Raw genomic sequence first — 26,812 nt, forward strand, 5'->3', positions numbered from 1 at the left:
CCTATCCCTCTCTATTCCCCATTCCTGTCCCCTAGCAACCACTAATCTGTTCTCCCTCTCTAGAGTTTTGTCATTTCAAGAATGTCTTATAAATGGAATCATACAGTATATGTAACCTTTAGATTGACTTATTTTTTTTTATTAAGCATAAGCCCATAAAGTCAAACCAGGCTGTTGCATGCATTAATAATTCATTCATTTTTATTGATGAATAGTAATATTCCATTATATGGATGTACCAGAATTTGTTTAAACATTTACCCATTGAAGGTCATTTGGATTTTTTTTTTTCTATTATTTTGCCATTATAAAAAAGTTGCTATGAACATTCATGTACAGGTTCATGTGTGAAGATAACATTTCATATCTCTGGATTAAAGGTCCAGAAGTATAACTGCTGAATCATATGCTTAGTACATGTTTATTTTGGTAAAAAACTACCAAAGAGTTTTTCAGAATGGTTATCCCATTTTACACATTCCTGCCGCAATGTATGAGTGATCCAGTTTCTCCATATCCTCTCAAAGTGTGTTTTATGATTTTTTTTCCTGTTCTAATAGGTGTGTGGAGATACCTTATTGTGGTTCTATATTTATTTTTATTCTCAAAAAATTAAACTTGATCAGATTTAAAATATTAGGCAACAACAGTATTGCACATTATCCTATATAATAAAAGAGAGAGATGGTAATTAGCCGTAACTTCACTACCTTTCCCATTAGCTAATCAGGGCAATATGAAAATTAACTGCCAACCAAGATGGCAGCCGGCAGCCATAGACTTTAAAATCATCATGCTAAGCGAAATAACCCAGTTGGAGAAAGATAAATATCATCTGATCTCACTTATTTGTGGAATATAATGAACAACATAAACTGATGAACAAAAATAGAGCCAGAGGGGGGGAAAATATACTATAATATAATACAAGTAATCTTATTATTTGCAGATTTTTAATATGTTAGCACAGTTTTGGTAATATTTTTATACTTAAAATCCTCTTATTCTTGAAATATTAATGTTTATGATATGTAATATTGTACATAAGATCATTTTTCTTGAATAATTGGCGTTTATGGCATGAAACATTATCATATTTAAAATCGTTTTCTTGAGATATTATTATTTATTGCATGTAACATTATTATATTACGATTGTTTTTCTTGAAATATTAAGGCTTATTGCATGTAACATTATATTTTAAATCATTTATCTTGAAATTAAAAAAAAACTAAAAAAATATAATTAATAGTACTAACTAATTTTATAAATGAAGGTTTTGTGGAATTGTAAAGTGTCATGCCCAAAGTCAAATGGTTGAAACTGAGGCTTGCATGTAAATGCCCTATTAAGTCAGTGCTGAAACTTGGCCCTTTTGAGTATTAATAAGGCCCATGAATATTTCGTAATCTCTGATGTCACCCAAAGAAACACAAGTTCTTTTCTCTTCAAGAATATGCAATATTAATTCATACAATTAATACCTGACCTTTTAATGAATCAACAGCTAGTCCTTTTGCCCTCTTGAGGCTCTGCAAGTTAAAACTCATGTGCTGCACACCACAGCAATAGATGAGGCTCATGATGCTTACTCGGAACAAAAAATGGGGCAGCCACTCAAGTTCAAGTCCCATTAGAGTTCCCAATGTTTCAATGACTATGTGACTGTCCTCATGACAGTCCATGCATAATTAAAACAAATATCTGAGAAACTTAAATTGTTCTTCTGTGATTGCTGCCAATGTAACAGAACTGTCAGGACACATAAAGAAGACATCTCCCATTTGTTCCTCCAAAGTCACAGTCTAGATTCCCTTTCATGGCAGGGAACAGAGGCTGGGACTCCAAACACTGGAGAGCACACAGCAGGTCTAAATATTTAGGTATCACTGTTCAGAGTTCACAGTTCTCATACATTTTCAACCACTAATTACTCCAGTTTAAAAAAAAAAAAAAAAGCTTTACTAACTATAAGTAGAGAAGCAGCACCAAATTGGCCTGTATGCTCAACATTAAAAATGGTAGGGAAAGTCCATTCCAAATAATGTCGTTAATTACATTGCCAGAGGTGGCCATCCATTTCCCTCATGTTTTAGCTATCTGTTGAGAAAGCACATGCCCTGTCTAACCAGATTACATTACTACACATCACTAATGGCTAATTTCCCACCAAGTATCAATGATCCAGGATTCATTAATTCCTAGGAACCAAGCCTCAATCTGCCTCATCCATGTGAGAGAAAAGAGATACAGTGGAATGAACACAATTAGGAAAGCTAGGGTCTAGACCCAGTTCAGTCCCAAGCTCTTGGGTAACTTTGGGAAGCCATTCTCTTCCCTTCCCTACTGACTTTCCATGTCCAGCAAGTGAAAGAAGTGGACTAGATAGCCTTCAAACTCTTTCTTAGTTCTTCTGCTCAAAGTTTTTGTTCTGAAGACATGGAAAATGGCCTTGGCATGAATGCAGAAAGGAAATAAGCTTGGCTGCCACCTCCATCATAGGAGACTCAGTTGTTTACACTGGTATTTTGTTCTAGTTACTATTCCTACTCCAAACCAGCAATGAGTAGCACCTTCCATTTAATTATTAATGGGTTAATAACATTAGGGTAGCAAAAATGCACATAGAGATCTAGTAAAAATCTCCTTCATTGCCCGAGCCAGTTTTCTCAGTGGTCAAGCCAAGGACTGAAGGCATGGGTTCCATTCTGGGCAAGGACATGTATCTTAATTGCAGGCTTGATCCCCGGCCCCTGGGGTCAGTGCACATGTGGGAGGCAACCAACTGATGTGTCTCTCTCACATAGATGTTTCTCTCTCTCTGTCTCTCCCCCTCTCTTCCACTCTCTTTTAAAAAAAATCAATGGAAAACATATCCTCAGATAAGGATTAACAACAAAAAATAATGATAATAAAGTAATATCTCCTTCATTTAATAGAAGTCACTCCTCCATTCTCATCTGACTTTATAGATCTAGATGAAACAATTGGGCAGAAATTGAAAACGGGTGCCTTATTTATATTATATAGTTATGTAGAAGTTAATATATGTAGGAATAGCATGTGGAAAGAGCAACCATTTTGAAATTAATTTCAAAAAAAGGATCTTGGAATCATAACATAATGGAATGAAAATGAACAAGGCAATCTAGCCTAATCTCCAATAAATGGAACCCTTTAAAATCATCAAGAGTCCTAGATATGAAGAGCAGAGCTTAGCTCTACTATTTTACCAGCTATGTGATTACTGAATAAGTTATTTCACTCCCGGTAGGTTACCGCTCAGTAATATGGCAGTAACATCTATTCCACCTAATTCAGAGAACTGAAGTAAGAATTTTCTTTTGAGAATTGAACGATATCACTATGTAAGCACGGTATGAACTATAAAGAATTGTACAAATATAAAAGTATTATGCTGAAAGGGTCAAATTGAGTCTGTACCCTGCAGATTTACTTTTTCAAAAATCTTAGATTTAAAATGTTTTTAAAAATTTAGAGATTGGAAAAAGTCAACTCCAGGCCACAAGACAACTCCAACTTTACAAACATGCAAACTTCACAAATCCTTCCATATGGTAATCTATCGTAATAAAGGATAAAAAATGACAGGTAAATTTCAAAATCCTCAAGAAAATAATGTATAAGTAAAGTAGGAAATCTCACTTTGTTTGGTAAGAAAGATCTAGGCCCTGTTTTGCCATCAAAGGCTTTGTTTTGGGGATTTTGTTAGTTTGTTTGTTTGCAAATTTGAGGTAGAGATGGCAGAGATTCAGATTATAGAATAAAGAACACTACTGACTAGTACCTTAAAGACCAAAAGAAAAATCACATCATCCTGTTGCCCTCATTAGTCTACAATAGAAGGTGATGAAACAAAACCATACATGCATACCCAAACCATCCCATAAAAATGACAAGGACACTTAACATGGAAAAATCTGTATGAAGAAAAAATTTTATATATATATATATATATATATATATATATATATATATATATATATATATATTCATAAGCACATAGTAGAGGACACAACAAGGCATTTAGGAATTCAGGGGCATTCCAAACAGGGAAGGAGACACAAATTGTTTAAAAAAAAAAAAATCAATGAAAAGTATGCATAAAATAAAAGAACCCTAAGGCCTAAAAAGCTACTAACTGGGGAGAAAAATCACACCCCACTCTTAAGTGTGCCAAAGCCCTTTAGAGAAAGATTATACGCAGAATACTTTATAAAAGAAAATTATAACATATGGTATATAAATATAAGTTGATGTGGAAAAATGTGGGTACTTTTCCACTTTCACAGTCAGAATTAAAAAATGAGAAAGCAAACTCCAGAGATGACAGATATAATAACCAAGGTGAGAAATGTAATTGGTAACTTCAAGGTAGCAGTGATGCAACTCCTGGGCTAAAAAGCTCCAGGAATGAGTAAAGGAGGCTAAAAGTAACTCTAACACTTAGGTTGAGCTGCAGAACCATAAAGCTTAGTAAGTATTTGAGAAGCTAGAACCTGTGCCTGGATAAACAGCTTTATGTTTCTGTGGCTTAACTATCATCTCAAACATAATTGAGTACCTAATATGTGTCAGGCACATTGCTTGGTGCTGTTGGGAGTAAGCCCTGAGTCTGCTAAAGCAGATAGGTTCATACCCAAGTAAGTCAATTAGAAGACACATGAAAAGAATGGCAGGAGATGCCTAAAGAGGTTGTGGCATGGTGAAAAGAGACCTCACTAGAAAATAATACAAGGTCCTGGGTAATGCTGGGCTCAGAGAGTACCTGAGGTCTAGTGCCAACTCAGTCCTGAGCAGGCTGTGCATCTCAGAGCAAATCATGTATACTCTGCACTACCGCTCTCGCATTTACACCAGGAAAAGGTGGACCATGTGACTTCTATTAGTCCTATTCTTTTATATTTTCTATTGCGTTCTTGGAGGTCAATCTCTGCATTAAGCTATAAGTAAAAAGACTTTATGAGACAGAAATTCAGGAGAATGTAAATTAACAGCAAAAGATGGTGAGAGCTGAGGCACAAGACCATGGCACAATCCATTCACCCTGTAAATAAAAACTGTTACCTACTCTCTGGGGATTTCACTAATGGCACAGAACATTCTAAATGGGCAGAAATGAAAAAGAAAATGGATATAAACTTTCAAACGAATAAAAATTTAAGCAAAAATAACATGAATTATAAAAATGTTTTGAGTAACAAAGAATGCACTAACATTTAAATTAAATATAAAGTAAAGCAAATCTTGTACTTCTAACAAATATTATGTCATAATATACAGCAGATGAAGAGATGTAACTGCATTTTAAAAAGTCTGAATATCCATAAACCTTTCCCCGTATTTGTCTTTAAAATGTATGTATGCAAGGGAAACGTTTTTTTTCCTTCACGTATTCAAAAAAGGTTATATTAAAAAGAGAGAGATTGGCAGAATTGCAAGAAAGAATCAAACCTTCAGAAATTAAATGAGACTGAGCTGCTTCGCATGAGGATCTCATATTCCAAACTGTTTATTGTAGGGAAAGAATCACTGAGTGCTGTCTTCATCCATCCAGCCATCCGCCATCCGCCACCCATCCAAATATATACATACATAAGAACATGCAGACATACATTTGACCATACACAATCGTTCCTACTAAAAACACAGTAGCATAATAAGAGCCAAGAGGAACATAAGGACGAGTGAGAAACTATGTCTTGTTGCTTAAATGGGGAAACAAAGCTTGCATTCTCACAAGGAAACAGGAAAGAATCTCTGTCATATGGGGTCCCAGTGCCACATTTGCCATGAATAGGATAAGCAGTGTAGCATGCTGGGTAAGGACAATGGCCTCCTTTCAAAAACTTAGTAGCCATGAAACCATACAGAATGACGTCTCTCCTCTCTAAGCTTACATTTCTTTATGCAAAAAGATACTTACTACATAGGGTTAAAAAGAAGGCAATGGAATGATAATGAAAAAGCACAGTGCCTACAGACTACATTTTCAATGTCTGACAGAGTAAGAGCAAGAGAAATAACCAAAGTAGAAATTTGATAGTCAGAGTAAGACATATGTGGGAACCCAGGGAAGGAAGTGATGATTATTTCTGATCTAGGCCAGGCTTAGACACTTTGGAGAAGGTGATTCAAGTAAGATTTTGATAGGTGATAAAAGGTGTGGAATGGCATGTTACGAAAAAGCAAAGAGCTGAGCTAAGAGAGGCAGAGTATCAGAGATTACACCAGTGTCCCTAGAGAACAAGAGAGATAGTACATGAACCTCACACAGTGCAGTAAAGAAGGTAGAGCAGCTCAAGGCAGGGAGAGTCACCCAAGAGCTAACTCACCGCAATTCATAACATTCAGAGTGAAGAAGGCTAAGGGAGACCATTATATGCAGCTCTCCTCCCTCTCCTGCATGGCATTTATTAGCTGACACTTAATATAGGACCTGCCCCCTATATTGGTTGTGCATCGAATGTCATACCCATACCCACTAAGACTTCCTCACACATTTGTCTTCTACTCGATAAGGGACCCTGTCTTTATTCCTTTCATGTTAGAGGGAGGTCCATTTTAGTTCTCCCCAAAAGTTAGGAGACAAAATAGCAATCCCCCTGGTGAGCAGAACAGGGGAAACATTGAGAAAAATAATAAGAAGAAGAAGAAAGCCAACATATGGCTCTTCTTGGGAGGAGGGATTCTCTTCCAGATCCCATTCCTGAGTTCTGCAATCACTGAAGAACAATGAGGCAAAGAAAACTAGTTCCAGGGAGTCCTGATTAACTGCAAAGCTGCAACCTCCTGCAAGGTCAATGTTACTTCAGGCACTTTGGTGGGGAATAGCAGAGCGCCAAGGGCATTGTTTATTGTTTTTCCACAGAAGCTCTCTGATGGTCTGGACATTGCACTTTCTGGAGAAAAGATGCCGAAAGACCCATAGCCACAGCTCACATGTGCATGCGGGTGACTGGCCTCCCCACCATCTGCCTAAGTACACAGCCCCCCTTATACATCTAGTCATCTGGGCCAGGCTTCTGATTTCAGTCCTAAAATACTAATAGACTAGTAAAGTGTTGACTGGGGGCAGGGAGAGGACTAGAATGAGAAAAGAGAGGCTGAACTCTATCACGGAGTGTGAAAAGATTTCACGCAAAATTGCTGTAACAAAAACACTAATATCATCCAAGAAGGAAGTAAAAACATCCTGGAGAGAATACCATATTTTATTTTTTTTTTGAAAAAGCAGGATGAGGGGAGGGAGGAAAAAATAGAGAAAGGGGGGCTGAATCTTCTTTCACTGCCGCTTCTGTCTCAGCAACCAGAAGTCTAATGTTCTTCTGTTTGTTAGTTATAACACATTCTTTCATGAGTTTGGATGAACTGCTGACATTGATTAGCTAAATGTGGCATCACTTCATCCAAACAATATGGCTTTCTTTGTGCTTCCTATGGGGTTTAGCAGGTTGAATGTGCACATATATATATGCCTAGGATGCTAAGCTCATGCAGATCTCCAAACTCCACTTGATGTTAACTGAATGTACTGCTATTAAAACCCCTAACACAAGGCTTCACTCACATTGCTCAGTGTGTTTCTACACATACAGATCTCACAGAGCTCTCAAGATAACTTTATCCTACAGCAGATTAGAGGAGCAAAAAAAATAGCCAGGGAAGTCAAACCAATTTTAGGTGTCTTATTAGGTTCGCTTCCTGTGGGTTTCTCTTTAGAGTACATGGCAGCAGTTTGAGACACTTGTCCAATGGCAAGGGGGAGAGTCCACTGGGCGGTAGACACATTTCTGCAGCACAATGGGAGGAAGTAGAGAATAATGCAACAGGACAGTGAGTTACAAATGAAGAAAGCAGGGTCCTAGTTTTGGCTCTAGCCTTTACTCATTGTGTAACCATAGCCATATAAGAGGTCTCACTCTCTTTACCCTAAAAGAAGAGTTGGCTTAGATGGTTCCTAGGTGTTCTTAGATGTCAACCAACTATAAGAAACATTACAAATTTTTGAGCTACCTTTATCTGACTCATTGGGCTGTCAATCACTTTTATTATATTGAGCTCTCCCTCCCACTTTGGCTGCCCAACTCTGAAATACCTACACTTACCTTCACCTCCAGGTTGCTTGTATGGGTTGTACTTGGGCTTTGGAGCAACTACTGGTGCAAACTTTTTGGGTGGCTGTTGTGTAGACACTGAAATGCTGGGGGTCCCAAAGGAATGTGTGGTCTCCATCCTTGCAGGCACATGGCCTAGGGGCTCACCAGTACTTTTCGGTGGCAGCCAAGATGGGTGAGACATTGTTGGAACCTGAAATTTAAAAAAAAAAATGCAGTTGTTTTTATGGAAGCATGAAAACGAGGCAACATAGCTTAATTCATTGTTATTTCATTTTAATCTATATTCAATAAAATCTTGAAAAAGCTCTCTGACAAGACAAAAGAAGAGAGAAGATGAAAGAGGGGAAGAAGAAGAGAAGAAAAATTGAGCACTCTGATGAACTAATCTTAAATACCTCTCTTCTAACAGGTACCTATGCTAGTGCCCAGCACTCCTCAGACAATAGCTATAAATAAGAAATAATCCCTAACCTGGAGGAGTTTCTATGGTAAGAGAATCTTATACCAATAAGGTTGAAGAAAGCTTCATTTGTATTAATGATCTATTCAAATAATTATCACACCAATTAAATGGTGATATGTACCTAAATGAGGTGATAAGTTATCTAAGTGAGGATTAAAAAAGTGTTGCTGCAGAAAAAAATAAGATCACTCCTTGCTAGCAACAGAAGGCCTCATTGACTCAGTGACCTTCAGACAGAGCCCAAGTGCTGAGTAGAGGGTGGGCCTGAACAATGTTAGCAAAGTTACATGTACACAGGCTTACATTTAGTGTGGGTAGAGGAGGAATAAGAAAAAGCTAGTAAAAGCTAAAATGTGGAACGGAACCAGAGCACAGCCAGCTTTGCCTGCAAGCTTGAGGAGCTTAAACTTATTGAGGCACTAAGGAACCTCCGAAAGTTTATTCTTGAAACAGGGCATAAAAAGTACTTGGCAAGATACTTTAAAATGGTCCCTCTGGCAGGTGCAATTCTGCCCCCCACCAAGGGGCACTTGGAACTTGGAGGATGAGAACACCATTTGCCACTATGCCTAGGATAGTTACTAGCACTTAGTGGTCAGGGGCCAGAATATTCAATACCTGTAATGCACTGGTCAGCTCCACATGACAAAGAAATGCCCCATGAAGAATTATGCTGAACTGATACCACACTGGACCTTTAAGAAAAACTTAACTAGGAGGGGGACAGACCAGCCTAGACCAGGTACTGTTCTAATCAGATTAAAATTCACAATGTGAAGAAAGGAAAACAATGCCTCTTGTGTCAGAGTGAGCCAATCACCCCTGCAGGCAGCCTGCAAGCTGGGGCTGAGCTCAGCTCAGTGACTGCTGCAGGGGAAGGCTCTCCAAACCTAATTGCAAGAGCTCTCCAGCCCGGGGAGGCCCGGAAGGCACCCTCACCCGCCCCAATCCCAAATCCACCCAGTAATTTATTAATTGAGCTGAATTAATTGAGAGGGCTACATGATTACCTCCAGATGTCTGTAAAGACAACGCGCACTAGAAATGCAGAAAAAAATAAACGCCTCAGCACGTGGCATGGAAATGGAGAGATGGGGTAAACGTGAAAGAAGAGGTACAGTGTTGCCTGGGTTTTAGCATCAGCTGACAAGGGATAAGTGACAAGATCTTGAGCAGCGTCCATGGCCCTATCAGGTGCCTGAGGTACTTCCACTCCCTCAAAATTAAGATAAAAACTCTGTCCTCCTCAACTCCTCCTCCAAGTTTTTATGGCAATAAAAAAAGATAATAATATTAAAGTGCTTTATATATTGTAAAGTGCTATTCAGAAGAAAAAGAGCAAATTGTTGGAGGTATAGTTTTCTCAGTAAAAAGCAATATAACATTGACCTGGCTGGGTGGCTCAGTTGGTTGGAACATCCATCGACCCATACACCAAAAAAGTTGTTGGTTCAATTCCAGGTCAGGGCACCTAGCTAGGTTGAGGGTTTGATTCCTGGTAGGGGCACATACAAGAGGCAACTGATCGATGTTTCTCACATGCATCAATATTTCTCTCTCTCTCTTCCTCTCTCTAAAATCAATAAAAAACATATCCTCAGGTGAGGATTTTTTAAAAAAAGAAAATAACATTAATATCAATGAAAAGGACTTTAAATTGACAATCAAGAGGGTTTTGTTAGTGAATCCAGACACTAGCTTTTCAGTTTGGTTACAGGGCCTTTCTTCCCTCCCTCTACCACCCTCCGCCCCTTGTATCCTGTGTACACGCTGTACACATATACATTTACTAAATGGTGAGTCCCTGAAAAGGGCAGGGAGCATATTTTACAAATTCCTAAATCATCATTGCAAGGCCTAGCACAAAACCAATGTAGAAAAACATCCTTGAACAGCTGGCTTACTCATGGTTGTTAAATTCTAGGTGCATATTTAGAATCATTTGAGATAAGAAAAGAAAACAAAAAAGAAAAGAAGAGAAGAGAAGAAGAGAAGAGAAAGAAGAGAAGAGAAGAGAAGAGAAGAGAAGAGAAGAGAAGAGAAGAGAAGAGAAAACAGAAAAGGAAACAAAAGAAAAGAAAAGAAAAGAAAAGAAAAGAAAAGAAAAGAAAAGAAAAGAAAAGAAAAGAAAAGAAAGAAAAGGAGAAAAGAAAAGAAAAGAAAAGAAAAGAAAAGAAAAGAAAAGAAAAGAAAAGAAAAGAAAAGAAAAGAAAAGAAAAGAAACCAAAACCACATCCATCACTCAGGTTTGAGGAACACTAATTTTGGTTTTTATTTATTTTAATTTTTAAATTGATTCTTGGTCTTCTACTAAAAAGGGATAAAAGAGTCTGTTCTGCTTTCAACATGACTCAAGTGAGTATAAGTGGGGAACAAGTAGAGTAAAATAAAGGTTTGGAAATTTTAATGCACAGTGCACTTTTGTAGTATAAACTTTATTTGTACATTTTTTAATGGGTTAATATTATCCTTGCCACTTCTCTGTAACTCTAAAGATATTTCAAAATGGAAACTTTTAAAAAACGGGTTAATATAGGATGCAATGATTTTAAAAGCAAAGAAGCACATTTCCAGAGCAATCCCACATTGCCAGCTGACTGTGGAATCTTTCTGGGAGAGTGTGAACAATGTAAACTTAAGCATCTATATGGAAACCACTGACTCCACCATCTTTTCTGCCTTCCACAGCACCATCTATTACCCCCACACTGCCCTCCCCATGGAGGCTCCACCTCCTCTGAATGCCAGGGTCTGGCCAAGTCTCTGTTGCAGATGATCTTCACAGCATCTTCTCCTATCATTCTTCAGAATGTCAATAGTGGCCCAGTGACATCATTCCCAGGATTTATAATGAATGTTCATGACCTTGCACTTTGCTCATGCTGTGCTCACTGCTACAATGTCATTTCACAGCCTTTACTTTCTACTGAGCCTTTTTTTTTAAATCTTGACCCAGCTCAAACATCCCTGATGCTATAAAAATTTATCCCCAAAATGAGTAGCTTAATTCTAGGGTGTTCTAGTATTTGTTTCATACTTAGAACAGTCCACACAGAAGCTATTTTTTCACCTGCTGATCTGCTTTAATAAGCTGGAAGCTCCTTAGTGGTCTCACTATACCAGGGCTGCCTGGTTAGGAAGCTCTTATAAAAATATGCTATGCATGAATGGCTAAGTGAATGAATGCTTATCTCCTTGGTTACTCATCCCTTTCTATAATCTATCTCCTTCCTTAACATCCATTAATATATTAATCTCTTTTTTCCTCCCTTAATTTAGCAATATAATGAATCATGTTGCTAGATTTCCAGAAATTGAACCAGCTTTGCACTTCTAGAAAAAAGTCCTATCCAATCTCAGTTGCAGTGTTTTGATGTGTCAATGAATTAAAAGGATATCTTTTACAGATTTTTTGTACATATAATTATAAGATTGTTCTGTTGTGTCTTTCTCTACTTGCTTTACTTATCATTACTAAGTTTAGATATGAGGGTTCCTCACCCTTTTCTATTCTTTATATTAGTTTAATGATGAGAATTAAATGATGTGGTCTTTAAAGGTTTATCAGATTTCATTGTAAAGTCATCTAGATATAACAATTTCTTAAATAATAGATCTTAGTCATATTTCCAATCACTTCTATAATTGTATAGGTGTTATGCATCTTTTAAGGTCATTTCTCAGCACTTATATTCTGCTGGAAATTCTACTAAATCTACTAAATTCTACTAAATCCCTTTCAACCAAGCTAACTCTCTATTAAAAATGATGTCTATCTATGATGCATCATTTAGATCCTGAGCATCACTTCTTACTAGTCCTTAAAGACATAATCCCTGTTCTCCATCCTCCAGTTCAAGTTACACACCCTCTTACTCCACTCCCATGGTACCTGGAATACCACACTGTACCCCATACCCATCACACATCACTCTGCCTCTCGGTTCCTCTGTATCTCAAACTAAATTATTGAATCCTTGAGAGGAGAAGTAATTATCATTCTCCAATCCCAGGGCCTAATACATGATAGGTACTCAAAAACAAATGTCTGTTAATTTAATAAATGAATATATGTATGAGTCTGGCACTGGAGCTTGAGATAAATCAGATTTTCATCCTGTATTCAGGTGAATCAAATTCCATCCTGTTCTCAAGAAGCTTAAAGCCTACCTGAGGCAGATATATTTATATATGTGACAAGAGAAAGACAAAAAAACACAAAGCATACAAAAAAATCAGGGTATTTGAAGCTAGATGGTTCTAAAAGGTAAATGGAGCAACAAGGATAACGCTTGGAAATACAGTGAACTCAAGGAAGAAACAAGGCATTTCTGTGAGGCAAGGAGCAGCCCACTTGTACTAAAATGAGGGGCTCATGAAGAATGCTTAGGGAAAAGGTTTGGAAGATAAAATAAGCTTGTGCATGAAAGGTCTTATATAGAGAAATAAGAAGCTAGAACTTTTATCTTTGAACAGGAATGTAATAAGAGTGAAAATTGAAGGTAAGGAAAGTTAATCCATGCAGGATGGATCCAAGGAAGGCAAAAAAATAGGATAGAGTCTTTATGGCCACAGTTCCAGTCTCAGCTCTGCCAGCATAACCCTCAGTAAGAAACGATACTCATTTGCAAAATGAATGTCAGTAAAGTCCCAATCACCTCTAATATTCTATAGTGTTTTCCTTCTCTGAAATCTTCATTACAGCCCTTCATTTTGACAAATGGGTTTGAGGGAGCCTCACAAGTTTGGTGAAGAAATAAACTAGAACATGTCAGTTGGGGTTTCTTAGCTTCTCAGAGAGACACCCAATGTAAATACAAAGAAGCTGTGGTGAGAGCTAGTTTTGCTGGACCAAAACTTGCCCTGCTCTTACTTCCTCTGGTTCTAGATCAGTTTCACTCTAAGTTTGTAATCATCATGAAAGCAAGAAGTGAAAGGGAAGATCTCCACAGAAGCTCTGAAAATAGACAAACATGAGAAGAGAACAAGAGAGATAGCAGTTCGCTCAGCAAAATGCCTGCTACTTAAGGGAGTCAAGGAGCTGGGGCACCCAACCACTGGTCTTTTAGGAACTGCAGTCAAATGCAAATACATTAAGAAGAACTGAAGAAGTTTCCATTATTAACCTCTCTATTGCTTGTCTGTCTGTTCCTAGTTGTTCAGCAGGTACAAGAACACCACAGACTGACAATAAATAGCAAGTGTTTACTAAGCACTTACTATAGGCTTAGCAATTTTCCAATGGCCACATAATCTTCATAGCCATTATATTATATCATTATCCACATTTACCAGATCTGGAAACTAAGGCTTTAAGAATTAATGTGCTCAAATATCAAAACTAAAGCTTGGGCATAGGTCTTCAACCACAAGTCCATGGTCTTTTACCATGGTCCCACTCTTCTATTTGAAAAACACCACAATCCAAAGGAAGCCATTAGAAACAGACTTTGTTGTTATCTCTATTACTAGTTCCTGAATCTTACTGCCATAATGTCTTCTCTATTCTAGTCCATCAAACTTACACCATCATGAGCCACAGGATTACAAACTGATGAAGACAATAATTTAACCATAAAAAATCAAGGCACAACAGAACACAAAAAACTACAAAAGGCCACATGGTAAACAAGACCCTTCCTCTATAGGTGAGAAAATGCCAGGCCACAGGTAAAGTGACATTAAATACTAAAAAGCTACTAAAACTCTCTAGAGATACCAAGTAACTGTCCTCATTGTTAGTCACATAAATAGAACTAATTAGTATTGGCTCAAGTTTTCCTTCTTTCCTAAAATCAATATTGTACTCTTCTTTAAACATTTACTTAGTTCATCAAAGTTTAAAAACAACCAACCATTACGTGGTATCATCTAACAATAAGTGCTATAAGCTTGAAATAGTGGTTTTCAAAACTGTCTGTATACTAGTCTCACCTGGGGATCTTTATGTATATATTTTCAAGGGCTGAGAATAACTGAATTTGAGCATGTATAATAATCTTTAAATCATGTTGTGTTATCCCCTAAATTTCCATTGGCAGTTAAACCAAGACCTGACTCTTGGTCAGTGTTTGCTGAATAAATGAATGATACTGAAGAAAGACTGAAGATACTGAAGGTATTAATATCACTATTAGTGATAAAAGAAATGAGGGGCTGAGGTATTATATGACTTAAACATCAGAGCTAGTTGATGGCAGACTGAAGTTTAGGATTCATTTCCCTTAGCAACAATTTCATTTAAATAAGCAATTAATATTTAAATAGCACTTTCCTATAACTTTGATTTTTTTCACTATCTTTCCACATTATAGCAAACTATTACCTTCCTAGAATTCCAAAACTGTCCTCTTAACAATCTATTAATATGATACAATGTGTTTCCCTATGTAGGCTACAGCTATCCATCCTTTGCTACATCTTGGTATTCAGCTAAAGGATGCCTGATCTTCCGAATTCAGACTCAGCTTACAGTCTTAGATATGCCATGAGGTCAGAGTTCAACCTTTGTTCTCTATGGTCATAGTGTCCTCCTCTGAAAAGAACACAACACTGAAAATGAAGTGGTGGGTTTAGACGAGTACAATGGCATCTCTACTCACACACTCTTATGATTCCATGAAAGATCCTGACTATAAAACAAGCCGCCCCCTCACCCCCCGCCCAATAAAAACAAAAGACATCCATGGAGATTCCAAATCCTCTCTACTTCTCTTACCTCATCAGTGAGGAAGCACGGCCTTTTGTTTTTTCTTTTTCTTTATTTTTTGTCACCAGTTTCCCTGACTTTTCAATCTGCCCCATTGTGGGAGGGAGTTTAAGATTGATCTCAGAGAGATTACCAAGGTATCACTCAAGATTTATTATGCACGAGTAAATAAGTACTTTAGGCAAATCTTTTCCAAACGATGTAGGTAAGTCCCTACCAGTGTAATTACAAAGCAAATATGCCCTGGCATGTGATGGAACCGTGGGAAGATAACGTTAAAGAATAAGGCAGGCTGAAAATTACACACAATTGTTATTTGAATAGCAAATGTAATCACTCCTGCACTGATGCACCAGGTCAGATGAGAGAGCCAGAAGGGCACACCAGAACCTGCCATGGGCTGAAAATGTCAATGTATTCACTCAATTTCTCTTTCCAGGCAGCTTTGGCACAGCACTGGCTAAGTGCCCCACTCTCTGCATGGACAGCTGGCATTACTCAGAAGGGGTGACTAGAGAACAACTCTACAGAAATGCCAACCCTTTATATAGACTATCTGAGAGACATTTGGAAATACTGGAAAAAGCCCTGGACTTAGATGCAATAAACTTCGGTGCAATTTCTAGCTCAGTCACTAGTTGGCTCTATGATTTTATCCCCTAGACTTCCTTGAACCCCAGTATCTCTTCCTATCTGTAGACTAAACATTAGATGCCTGCTACCATTCCTTCCAACTCCCATGCTCCATGATTCCTCCTACAACTCTGCAAGTTGAGTGAGCTGAGGTTTCTTACAAAAATACCTTACCTTCTAGGAGTCCCACTGACCATGGAGTGTAGAGTGTACAGTGTAGAGTGTAGGATAAGAATCTGCCTTGCACAAAGTAAATATGAGCGCAAGTTAAAGCTAAAGGCACAATCCTCAATAGTGGCAACACTGTTGGTTGCCAACTGCATTTGAAGATCCCAGGTAAACTAAGAAGCATCAAGGGAGAGAAGCATCAGTCCAGACAACTAAACTATTGTCTCTGATAAAGAAGAGAGGCCAAATTAGAGCCATAGCTCCACACTGCACTTACACCTCAGATTCAGAATGTCACATGAAAAGGGAACAATCAGCTCTGACAGGGAAACAATACCAAAAAGACCAGGACTCTCAGGAGAAGGTAAAGGAGAGAATGAAACTAAACCAACGACGAACCAATAGGTCTGTGTGGCCACAGCTCCCATCAGACACGGAAGAGAAAAGACATGATGTCAACAGTCACGACAGGATATTCAATGCCAGGAGGTCATAGAGTCCCAGCTGGGAAAAATCTTAGGAAGTAATTTGTTCCTTCTAATTTGAATATTCAAAAATCAAGATTTAGAGAAGCCAAAGTGGCTTATCAAAGTTAACATAGCAGCTAGTACATATCAGAGGCAGGATTCAAACACAGTTGTTCTTCCAAAAAGTGTTAGCATTGGAAAAATTTCACTAAAAAAGCTAGTAATAGCTTTGATTGTTGGACGACAACTAAAAAGAGTGGGTAAAAGTCACTGAAATGAACAAGGAGTAAAAGTTTCCCTCCCAAAAGAGTCAGCACCCATGTCATTAAAAATAAGCACAGAAACCATGTGTCCCCCAACCTTGCACTGGGTCACATGTAACAACAATGGTTCTACTTGGCTGAGTGACCAAGAAAATGTTTACCCTCTCTAGACCTCAGTTTCTCCAGCTCTAAAATAATATGCATTAAGAGGATGATCTCTCTAACATGGACATTGGCAGCATTTGCTCAGTAGCTCAACCACACTCAGTGGAGTGGATGTTGCTGCTAAGCAGCTGACCAGACATACCAGGCCCAGGCAGAGCAAACAACTCGGAGACTCAAATGCATCTATGAATGAAGGTGTCTCCAGTGATCTCTTCTGCCAGCCTCCTGCGGCCTTTGTCTTTGGTGGCTTCGTCTGATGTGAGCTGTTCCACCACTAAGCCCTCTGTGCAGAGTCCTCCTCTGTGGTGACCTTAAATTTCTCCTACTCACAACAAAAGAAAAAAAAAAAAAAAAAAGAGGATGATCTCTAACATACTTCTTGCAACAACATTTATGCTCCACAGTGGTATGCCTAGTCTGTAGCATGTGCTATGCTTTCAAAAAATGTATTCTGAAGAAGGCTTCTTCTATGTCTCTGATTCTAACAACAGATAATTTTTCTGTAGGAAGCTGAGAGAAAAGGGCAAACAATACCTTGAGCCCTTTTGAGCTCAGCACAACTACTTCTCAAAGTGGAAGTCTGGATTTATAAAGACAAGGTTCCTATTCATAAGGGTTTTAAACTCCTGGTTTATATATTACCCATCCACTAGGATGAAAATGTGACAGTGGGGAAAGTCACCAATGTAATCTCTGATGAGGCCTGGTATTCTCTTTGGTAATATCTAGAATTTTCTCATTCCAAACCCACCGCAAAGAGGGTAAGTCCACAAGGTAATTGCTGCTTGCTTGTCTGCATTCCCCTGACAGCTTGTTCAAACTTGATTTAAAACACACAAACACTGAATTTTAGTTATCTGTTTGCAAGTCTGTTGTGCCCATTAGGGCCATGATATTTCATTAGCACATGAGGGATGTTTTAATAGATTTTAATTTTTAATAATTTTGTTTATATTTTCCTTTATTGTAAATTCATGTTGGTAACCCAGTAAAAGTAAACAAAATAGAAGAAAAATAATTCTATTTTAGATATAAGTTGCAAAAGTAGAAATATTTAATTTTGTCTTCAATGAATAAGTCCACTTTTTTCTTTTTTATCCTCACATGAGGATATTTTTCCATTGATTTTCTTTTTTATTTATTTTTCCTTTATTTTTTAAATCTTTATTTTTGAGAGTATTACAGATGCCCTCCTTATTCTCCCCATTGCTCCCCTCCACCCGGTTCCTACCCCATGCCAGGCTTCCACCACTATACTGTCTGTGCCCATAGGTAAGACCTTTGGTTAATCTCTTTCCACTCCCCAACCCTCTTCCCTCTGAGGTTCACTGCCGGGAGCCGGTCCATCCTTGCTGTTTCAAAGGACCTGGCATATATGGCATACTGTTCTTAATATGTTTGCTCACCTTGGCACTATGTGTTTTAACCAAGGTCTCCTCTCTGAGAAAGGTTGTTTTCCCAGGTAGGGATTTTCCCCTGAAGTTAGGAAGGGAATAAAACCCCTCAACTAAGTGCCAGGCGGGTAATTAATCACTTTAACTATGAACAATCATGCTTAAGCTACATAATCTTTACTCCCTGGAATGGAGATAAGAAATGCCCTAACCTTTGTAATAGAGATTGATAGGATTGAATCAACTGGTATAAATACAGATGTAACAAGACAGCAAGACACAGAACTTAGAACACAGAACTTAGAACACAGAACTTAGAAGACAGAACCTACACACACAACTTAGAAGTCAGAACTTAGAAGACAGAACCTACACAGGACCTAGAGACAGAACTTTGCTGGAGAGAACATGGCAAAAGATCCTGGACTGAACCTGACTACAGAAATTGGCAAGAGAACCTGACTAGACCCTGGTAACTGAACCTGGCTGGAGAACCTGGACAGAACCTGGCTGGAGAACCTAGCAAGAGAACATGGACACAGAACCTGGCTGGAGATCCGAACCAGAACCTCTCTGGAGATCCAGACCAGAACTTGGCTGGAGATCCTGGCTAGAGATCCTGGCTAGGCTGCTGATCAACTGAACGCTGTCTCTGTGTCATTCCTTCTTCGCCGACTCCATCCACACTATTGGGGAACCCTGGACCTGCTGGGGTGGGACCCCAGCAGTTCACCAGTCTGTTTCATGTGTCCATGCCTCTGATTCTATTTTATTTATCAGTTTATTTTGTTCATTAGATTTCTTGTTTGTTTATTTTGATTTTTAGATTCAATTGTTGATAGATATATATTTATTACCATTTTATTGTTCATAATTTTTATCTTTTTTTTCTTCTTCTTCTTCCTCTTCTTAAAGAATACCCTTCAACATTTCATGTAATACTAGTTTGGTAGTGATAGTTAAAGACAAAGAGAATCTTTAAAGCATCAAGAGAAAAGTAGTTAGTTATATACAAGGGAGTGCCCATAGGACTGTCAGCTGATTTCTCAACAGAAATTTTGCAGGACAGAAGGGAGTGGCAAGAAATATTCGAAGTGGTGAATAACAAGAACCTATAACCAAGATTACTCTACCTAGCAAAGCTCTAATTTAGAATTGAGGGTCAGATAAAGAGCTTCCATTAACTCTTAGAAAGACTGGAAGGGAGAGAGAGGGAGAGAGAGAAAATCATCAATGTGAGAGAGACACATCTATTGGTTGCCTCACATATGCTCCTGTACCTGGGTGGAGAAGGAGCCTGTGATGGAGATATGAGCCCTTGCCCATAATCAAACCCAGGACCCTTCAGTCCATGGGCTGATGCTCCACCCACTGAGTCAAACTGGCTAGAGCAAATCAGTCCACTTTTGACAAATCTCAGGCCATATTTATATCTGACAATACTACATGTGACTCTGTGAAGCAATGTTTATTCAGGTAACATAAATTGCTAAGAGCAATCATAACAACAATACATAGAGCTAACTATTATACTTCAGCCTTCTGAACATCATATTGTGCATAAGACTGTCACCTGTCAATTGTGCTGTTTGTACTCTATTGTCACAACAACTGGTCATAAACTAGCTTACAGGCTATGCATAAGAGTTTGGACACTGTAATTTGAATTAATGTTATTGAATTTATGTAATGATATTATTATAAAGTTTCTAATTTAATCTTTGTTTTTCTAATACTTAATTGTCATATTAAATTTTTGTTAAACCCAAAATTTTCTTCATTCTAAGGTTAAAGTATAATGACATTGTTAAATAAAAATGCCCAAATATTAGGAAAATAAAAAGAGAGAAGAGAGACAAATTTTCAACCTTCACGACCATGAGAATAATGGTTTAGAAAACAAAGAAATTCCACTTCATGCATTTTATTTTCTAAAATAAAAAATAAAAAATTGTTTTAACACCAATCCAAGAGCCTGAGAAAGTTCTCAGTATCTGAAATGGTATTAAAAAACAGACAAGCTTCTCATAAGAATGAGTTATAAATTCAAATTATGTAAGAGAAGCTAGTTTTGCAATTTCACATTTAATAGCAAAACAATTGAAACCATTTTTAATGGGTGACCCTTTTCTTAAGTCATATTGGAAGTTGTTCCCTTTTATTTCAAGATTTTGAAACAGAGACAAAAACTATATGCAATGACCAATGGCAGTTGCGTGAAAGCAAGCCAGGCAGTTTCAGATGAGTTTCAGAATGACATCAGTGAATGTTATTCCCTTTTAAATTTATCTCGATGAGTTTGGGTGTTGTACCTTCTGCATTTTTATCAATTATTGGCCACCATGCAAAAACAAACAAACAAACAAAAAAACCAACACAATATGTGAAGAATGTACTGAATTGGCTAATATTCTTGGGAAACAAAACATACACTTACTGTAAACATTTTTAAGGTAGTAGCTAAAGACATCACAGTTACCAATAGAGAAGTTTAATATCCAAATTGTTAATGAAGGTTTTTCTTCTAATGTGGAGCTTAAGTTGACATTTAACCACCATCTATAAGTTTGCTTATACATATCCAATGACCAGGAGCTCATAACTTCATAAGACAGGCCCTTCCATGGCAGAAAAGTTGTAGCTGCTAGAAAGTTATGTGTAGCTGAAACCTGTATTCCCATGAGAATCAGCTTCTGTAAACATAATCCCTCATGTAGAGCTGCTCTCCAGGTATTTAAAATGATTTTTAGTTTCCTATTCAGTTTATTTTCCTGTGTTCTAAGTTTTAAAAAATCCAATTTTTCCTTCTCTTTAACTAGTCTTAGAGCTTTAACACAATAACATAAAATTTAAAATCTCAAACCAATCGTTTTCAAATATTGCTTTAGTACAAAACTGTTTCTTCATGCCAACTCTTCCCCAAAATCCCAAGAATAAAATAGATGAATTGATAAAACAGTTCCTCAGACTTTATTTAAATTTTCATACATTGGCAGACTACTTTTCACTTGTAGGGGATGTACAAAATGCATTACCGTCATCCTAAGGAGATTGATTCCAGGACGCCCCTCAGATACCAAAATCCACAGATGCTCAAGTCCCTTATATAAAAAGGCATAGTATTTGCATATAACCTATGAGCATCCTCCTGTATACTTTAAATATTCTCTGGATTACTTATAATACCTTATATAATGTAAATAACATGTAAGTTTTTGGTATATGTATTGTTTAGGGAATCACGACCAAAATAGTCTGTACATTGTTCAGTACAGGCACAACCTTTGTCGGCCTACCTACAAAGGTACACATCAGCAACAGCACACCTTTTTTAAAATATCTTCCATCTGCCATTGGTTGAAAGGGCGGCTTGTACTCCCCTTGTCTTCCTATGGTGTCTATACTATGAGCCAGGTTGAACATCAGCTGCTCTAAAATGTCAAAGAAGTGATTTTAAGTAAATAAAGAACAAAGATGGTGTCTTTTTTAATTTCCTAGTGCCTACCTAAAGCATAGTCTATCTTATCGTAAATGCCTAGCAAGAGATTATTAGATAAAAGAGAAGGTAAACTCAAGGATTTGGAATACAAAAAGGTAGACTCTGCTTCTGAATCATTTTCGTTCCCATTTCAAATGTGTTCGCTACAGTTCCTTATAATTAAGGTGACCACACATCCAATTTATGCCTGCTGTTTCTGTATGATTATTAACAGTGCCTCTTCTCACTCTCAGAAGTGCCCCAGTTTAGATTATAATGTATATAGTCACTTTACTTATAACACTGTGATAACGAGGTTTTGGTCACTGAATCCAAGAGAATCTTTGCTATGTTCAGGTCCTCTCCCAAAGCCTCCATGTGGCCAAAGATCTCCGGAACATTGAGTTGATACTGCATTCCCTAGCTAGTTTAGCTCAGTGGATAGAGCATCAGCCTGCGGACTGAAGGGTCCCAGTTTCGATTCCAGTCAAGGGTACATGCCTGAGTTGTGAGCTTGATCTCCAGTAGATGTGCAGGAGGCAGCCAATCAATGATTCTCTCTCATCATTGATGTTTCTATCTCTCCTTCCCTCTCTGAAATCAATCAAGATATATTAAAAAACAAAAACAAACAAACAAAACAATAAATACTACTGCAGTTGCTCAGAAGGCAGTGCACTGTGCAGTGAGAAGTAGAGGCTTTGGAGGAGTCCCTGCTCCAGAAGCATATGCTGCCCATGGAGCAAGGATGAATGATTCCACAGGAGAAGAAGGATGTAAGACACAAAAGAAATTGAGCAGAAGCTAATAGCAACTACTCTATATACTCAGTCTCTTTCTCCTGAAGCAGAGAATATTGACTTTTCTAAGAAAATAAGATTGTTTACTTCAAGTATGTCTTTGCCACCTATCCACTCCTGTCTCCTACCTCCATCAGTATCACCAGTGATTGTGTCATGTCTACTTGGTTCCAAGTAGAAGGATAATAGGTTTTGTCTGATTCTTCATTTGGAACAGAAAAATAAGAGAGAGGACAAGAAACAGAAATAAAATGTGTCCAGCTTTTTTCACTATGGTACCAGAGTAAAGGTGGAGAGGACTTACTTATAATTGATTTTCATTTCCAAATAAGTGTTACCAAAGAGTTAACGGAGATGAAGTAAAAATAACTCAATACAGGCCCACAGGCTATATGTCTATTTAAATTATTTTAAATAAACTATTTTATATTTATTTCTACTGCAAATTCTAAATATTTATCCCACAGTGGCTGGGTGGGGGTGGGAGGAGAGCACACAAGATGGAAAGTTGACAGCTCTTGCCAAAGATGGAATTCTCAACAGCACTCATATCATAATATTGCATGTCTCCTTCTAGTACTTTCCAAGATGTTTGAAACCAAAACAGTTTAGAATACTCTCCCAGCTCAGGATCTTCCCTCCTTATGGCATTTTTACTGATAAATAGGAATTCCCCTTAGGGATTCCCTAAAGTAAAGCCGTTGCATTCCCTTCTATTATGTAATTAATTGCACTGGCAAATAGAGATCTAATAGAACAAAATTGTAAATCCGCCCTCAATTTAGTATCTACTACACACACAGCCTTTTTGCAAGACATGTCCAAAATATGAAAACCATAACCCTTACTGGGTTGGATATGGTGGATCAGCACTCAAACTGCCACATTGCAGAAGCTATCTTGCCAGTAGCGTTTGATTCCAGAAGAGATTCTGCCAAAATAAATGTGCTGACTTGAGATTTGGGAGACAAAAGTAAGATGGAAGCCTTGTTCCCACTACTTGGGTTGTTTTCTGCTGGAAGAATGGCCATGGAGAACGGGGATTGTTCTGTATCCACATTCCCACATTCAGTATTCAGCCTTGTGGTTGTCAAGAAATAGCTACAGTAGAGGGAGTAGCTAGATTCATGTCTCATGGTCCAGTTACTACTTTCCCAATTGTGGCTTCTTTATCTCTGGTTCACAAGTACAGTGCTGTATTCACCTGTGTCTTAGCCTCATGATTTCCTGCTGTGCTGATTAGGGAAAAGGTAGTAACTCTGTGTGATTCTGGGATTCATTACTGAAATCTCAGCCTTAAACTTGCTCTATACACTCCTTCCACTTTTTTTTTTTTAAATTACCTAACATTGTGTATTAAATCCTTTCTGCCAAAACTAAAGTGGTTTGTTTCTCATAGCAAAACTATGTCAACATCCTTAAAATATATTTTGCCATGTTATCAACAAGATACAGGTTCAAATAATTCATTGTGCAAGCAAACCCTAAGTGCCTATGCATCTGATCATCATTAGGGATCTGATCCATGCACGGAGACAATGCAGGGCCACCTTCTCAGAGCCCCAAGTCTGGTGGGAAGAGGCAGGCTATGACAAGGAAGTACTAAATGTGAGGGAGCAGGCCAGGAAGAAGCCTCATCATCTGATCTCAACATTCTAGCCTCAGCTCTGTCACTAACTGGCCACATTTTCTTATCAAGAAATCTAGATGGCCCTTCAGTGGTTCTCAACCTTCCTAATGCCATGACTCTTTAATACAGTTGCTCATGTTGTGGTGTCCCCCAACCATAAAATTATTTTCGTTGCTACTTCATAACTGTAATTTTGCTACTGTTATGAATCGTAATGTAAATATCTGATATGCAGGATGTATTTAGGCGACACCTGTGAAAGGGTTGTTCGACCCCCACAGGTTGAGAACTGCTGTGCTTAGCTGGTTTAGCTTAGTGGACAGAATGTCGGCCCTCAGACTGAAGGGTCCAGTATTCAATTCCAGTCAAGGGAATGTACCTCAGTTGCAGGCTCAATCCCTGGCCCTGGTTGGGCACATGCAGGGGGCAACAAGTCAATATGTCTCTCTCACATCAATGGTTCTCTCTCTCTGCCTCAATAGAATAATTCTCTCTAATCATTGATGTGTCTATCTCTCCCTATCCCTTCCTCTATGAAATCAATAAAAATATTTTTTTAAAAAAAAAAAAGAAGGCTAGATGGATAAAAGTCCCATCAAGCTCTAACATTCCACAACACTATGAGTATTTGTACTCAGCAGGGAATTTACTTGGATTCAAGTCCTAACAAAACTTCTTAAAGTTGCAGTTCCCTAAATAAGAAGGTCAGAACCCAAAGGTCACAAAATACACAAACCTCATATAGTTTAAAATAGGAACAGGAATCAGTGACCCCCAAATGTTATGCATTGTGGCAGACTAGAGCTGGATTTTGGAGGGAAATCCAAAATCCAGCAGTCATCATGAAGACCAGAGAACAAACACAGTTTCTCCAGGATCTCTGTCTTTGAAAATGTCTGCCTCACTATCTGATGATAAGGGGAATAGTTACATGTACTGTCTTCTCTGAAAGTACTTAGACAAAGGCCTTTCAGACCTCAACTGGGCCTTAATTTCCTCATTCGTAAAACGGAGGCAATATCTGCTTTGTTTACCTCATAGGTGCTTATGAAGATCTAGGGAAATACCGGACACAAGAGCCTTCTATAAACAGCAGGTGATCTAGATCTAGACTAAATAAGTAAATATATATGTATATATGAAGAAAAGGAAGATTATTAATAAAGGAATTTCAAAGGAAAGCTATGAAGGGTACTTCTCATAGCCCAGCAGCGAAAGGAAATATAAATATAGCAGTGATTTTACAATTTCATAATCTGGGGGAAGAAATTGTGATCAGAATTGTAACAAACAATGATGTCCAAAAGAGAAGAGAAACCAGCCTGGCTCTGTCATAACCATCTCAGTTCCTGTAGCCTACACAACAATGGAAAGACTGCAGGGCGGGGCTAGAGCAGCCTTGGTGACTGTGGAACACCAGGGACCTGGAGACGCTGGACCAAAAAGAGGACATTTCCACCTCAGTAATTATAATCATCCCATAGCATGTGTTCTCTAAGAATTTTTGTGTGACTTTACCACTTTCTCAGTAATATCTCTTGGAAAACAAAAATAACTACCATAACTCAGAAGTGAAACATTACTGATAGTTCTTTGAAGTAATGCACTTGGAGGGTATGAAAGCCAGCTCTAGGCTTGCTCACCTGAATGGACAAAAATACAAAGGCATTTCCAGCCGGCATGGCTCGTGGTTAAGTGTCGACCTATGAGCCAGGAGGTTACAGTTCGATTCCTGATCCGGGCATATGCCAGGATTGTGAACTTGATCCCCAGTGTGGGGCATGCAGGAAGCAGCCAATCAATGATTCTCCTTCATCATTGATGTTTCTGTTTCTCTCTCCCTCTCCCTTCCTCTCTGAAATCAATACAAATATATTTCAAAAAATATAAATATAAAGGGGGATCATGCTCAGATCTGGATTGTAAGACCCAAAGGGTAGACAGACTCAGGTAGTAGTCAGGCAACAACTAACTCTAACAGAGGTGGAGGCAACCTAAGCAGTAGGTTATCACAGCCAAAACCACTCAACACGGAAGCACCCTCAGTCTACTGGCAAGCATCCAGGCTAGGAAGCAGGTAAGATGGAAGCTGAAAATCCAGTCCCAGGCCCCTGGGCACAAGGTCCCAGGAAGGGTACAAGTCAGGAAGCAAAATAGAACCCTCTTGGTCTGCACTGGGTGGGAGTTACCACAGAGGTCTCTAGGGCCTTGAGATATTAGGTAACAAAGAAAGGAAATAAGCTAGATAAATCAACCCTACCTGTAACTCACTGAAGAGAAGAACTCAGTGGCAAACAAAGATAAAAACAAAACACACATGAACAACTGCAATAGCAGTCAGTGAAATGCTGATTAAAACAGCAGTGAAATACAACTTGTCACACAGATTGGCAAAATGCTAAAAGATTAATCAAACTCCCTTTTGGGTTGGATGTTCAGGGAACCTGACACTCACAATAGTGTTTTACCTTCATAAACAGACATGCTCTCCATTTATTTA

The 26,812-nt window shown here is 38.2% G+C and overlaps 1 protein-coding gene across 9 annotated transcripts in view; it reads right to left on the reverse strand.

Annotated features, from left to right (window-relative positions):
• Positions 1-26,812, reverse strand: part of LOC118675946 (LIM domain containing preferred translocation partner in lipoma) — a 665,496-nt gene that overhangs the window by 419,075 nt on the left and 219,609 nt on the right. For 8 of the 9 annotated variants that reach the window (XM_036348974.1, XM_036348968.1, XM_036348971.1 and 5 more), the window contains one exon: positions 8,131-8,332. In XM_036348974.1, coding sequence (XP_036204867.1) covers positions 8,131-8,323 — 193 coding nt within the window. In that variant the 5' untranslated portion in view covers positions 8,324-8,332. Of the gene's footprint in view, positions 1-8,130; positions 8,333-17,152; positions 17,333-26,812 lie in introns of all 9 variants that reach the window. The other variant, XM_036348973.1, reaches the window with a different exon arrangement.

Source organism: Myotis myotis, unplaced genomic scaffold, assembly GCF_014108235.1.
Source record: "Myotis myotis isolate mMyoMyo1 unplaced genomic scaffold, mMyoMyo1.p scaffold_m19_p_2, whole genome shotgun sequence".
In the NCBI taxonomy this organism is placed as follows: Eukaryota; Metazoa; Chordata; class Mammalia; order Chiroptera; family Vespertilionidae; genus Myotis; species Myotis myotis.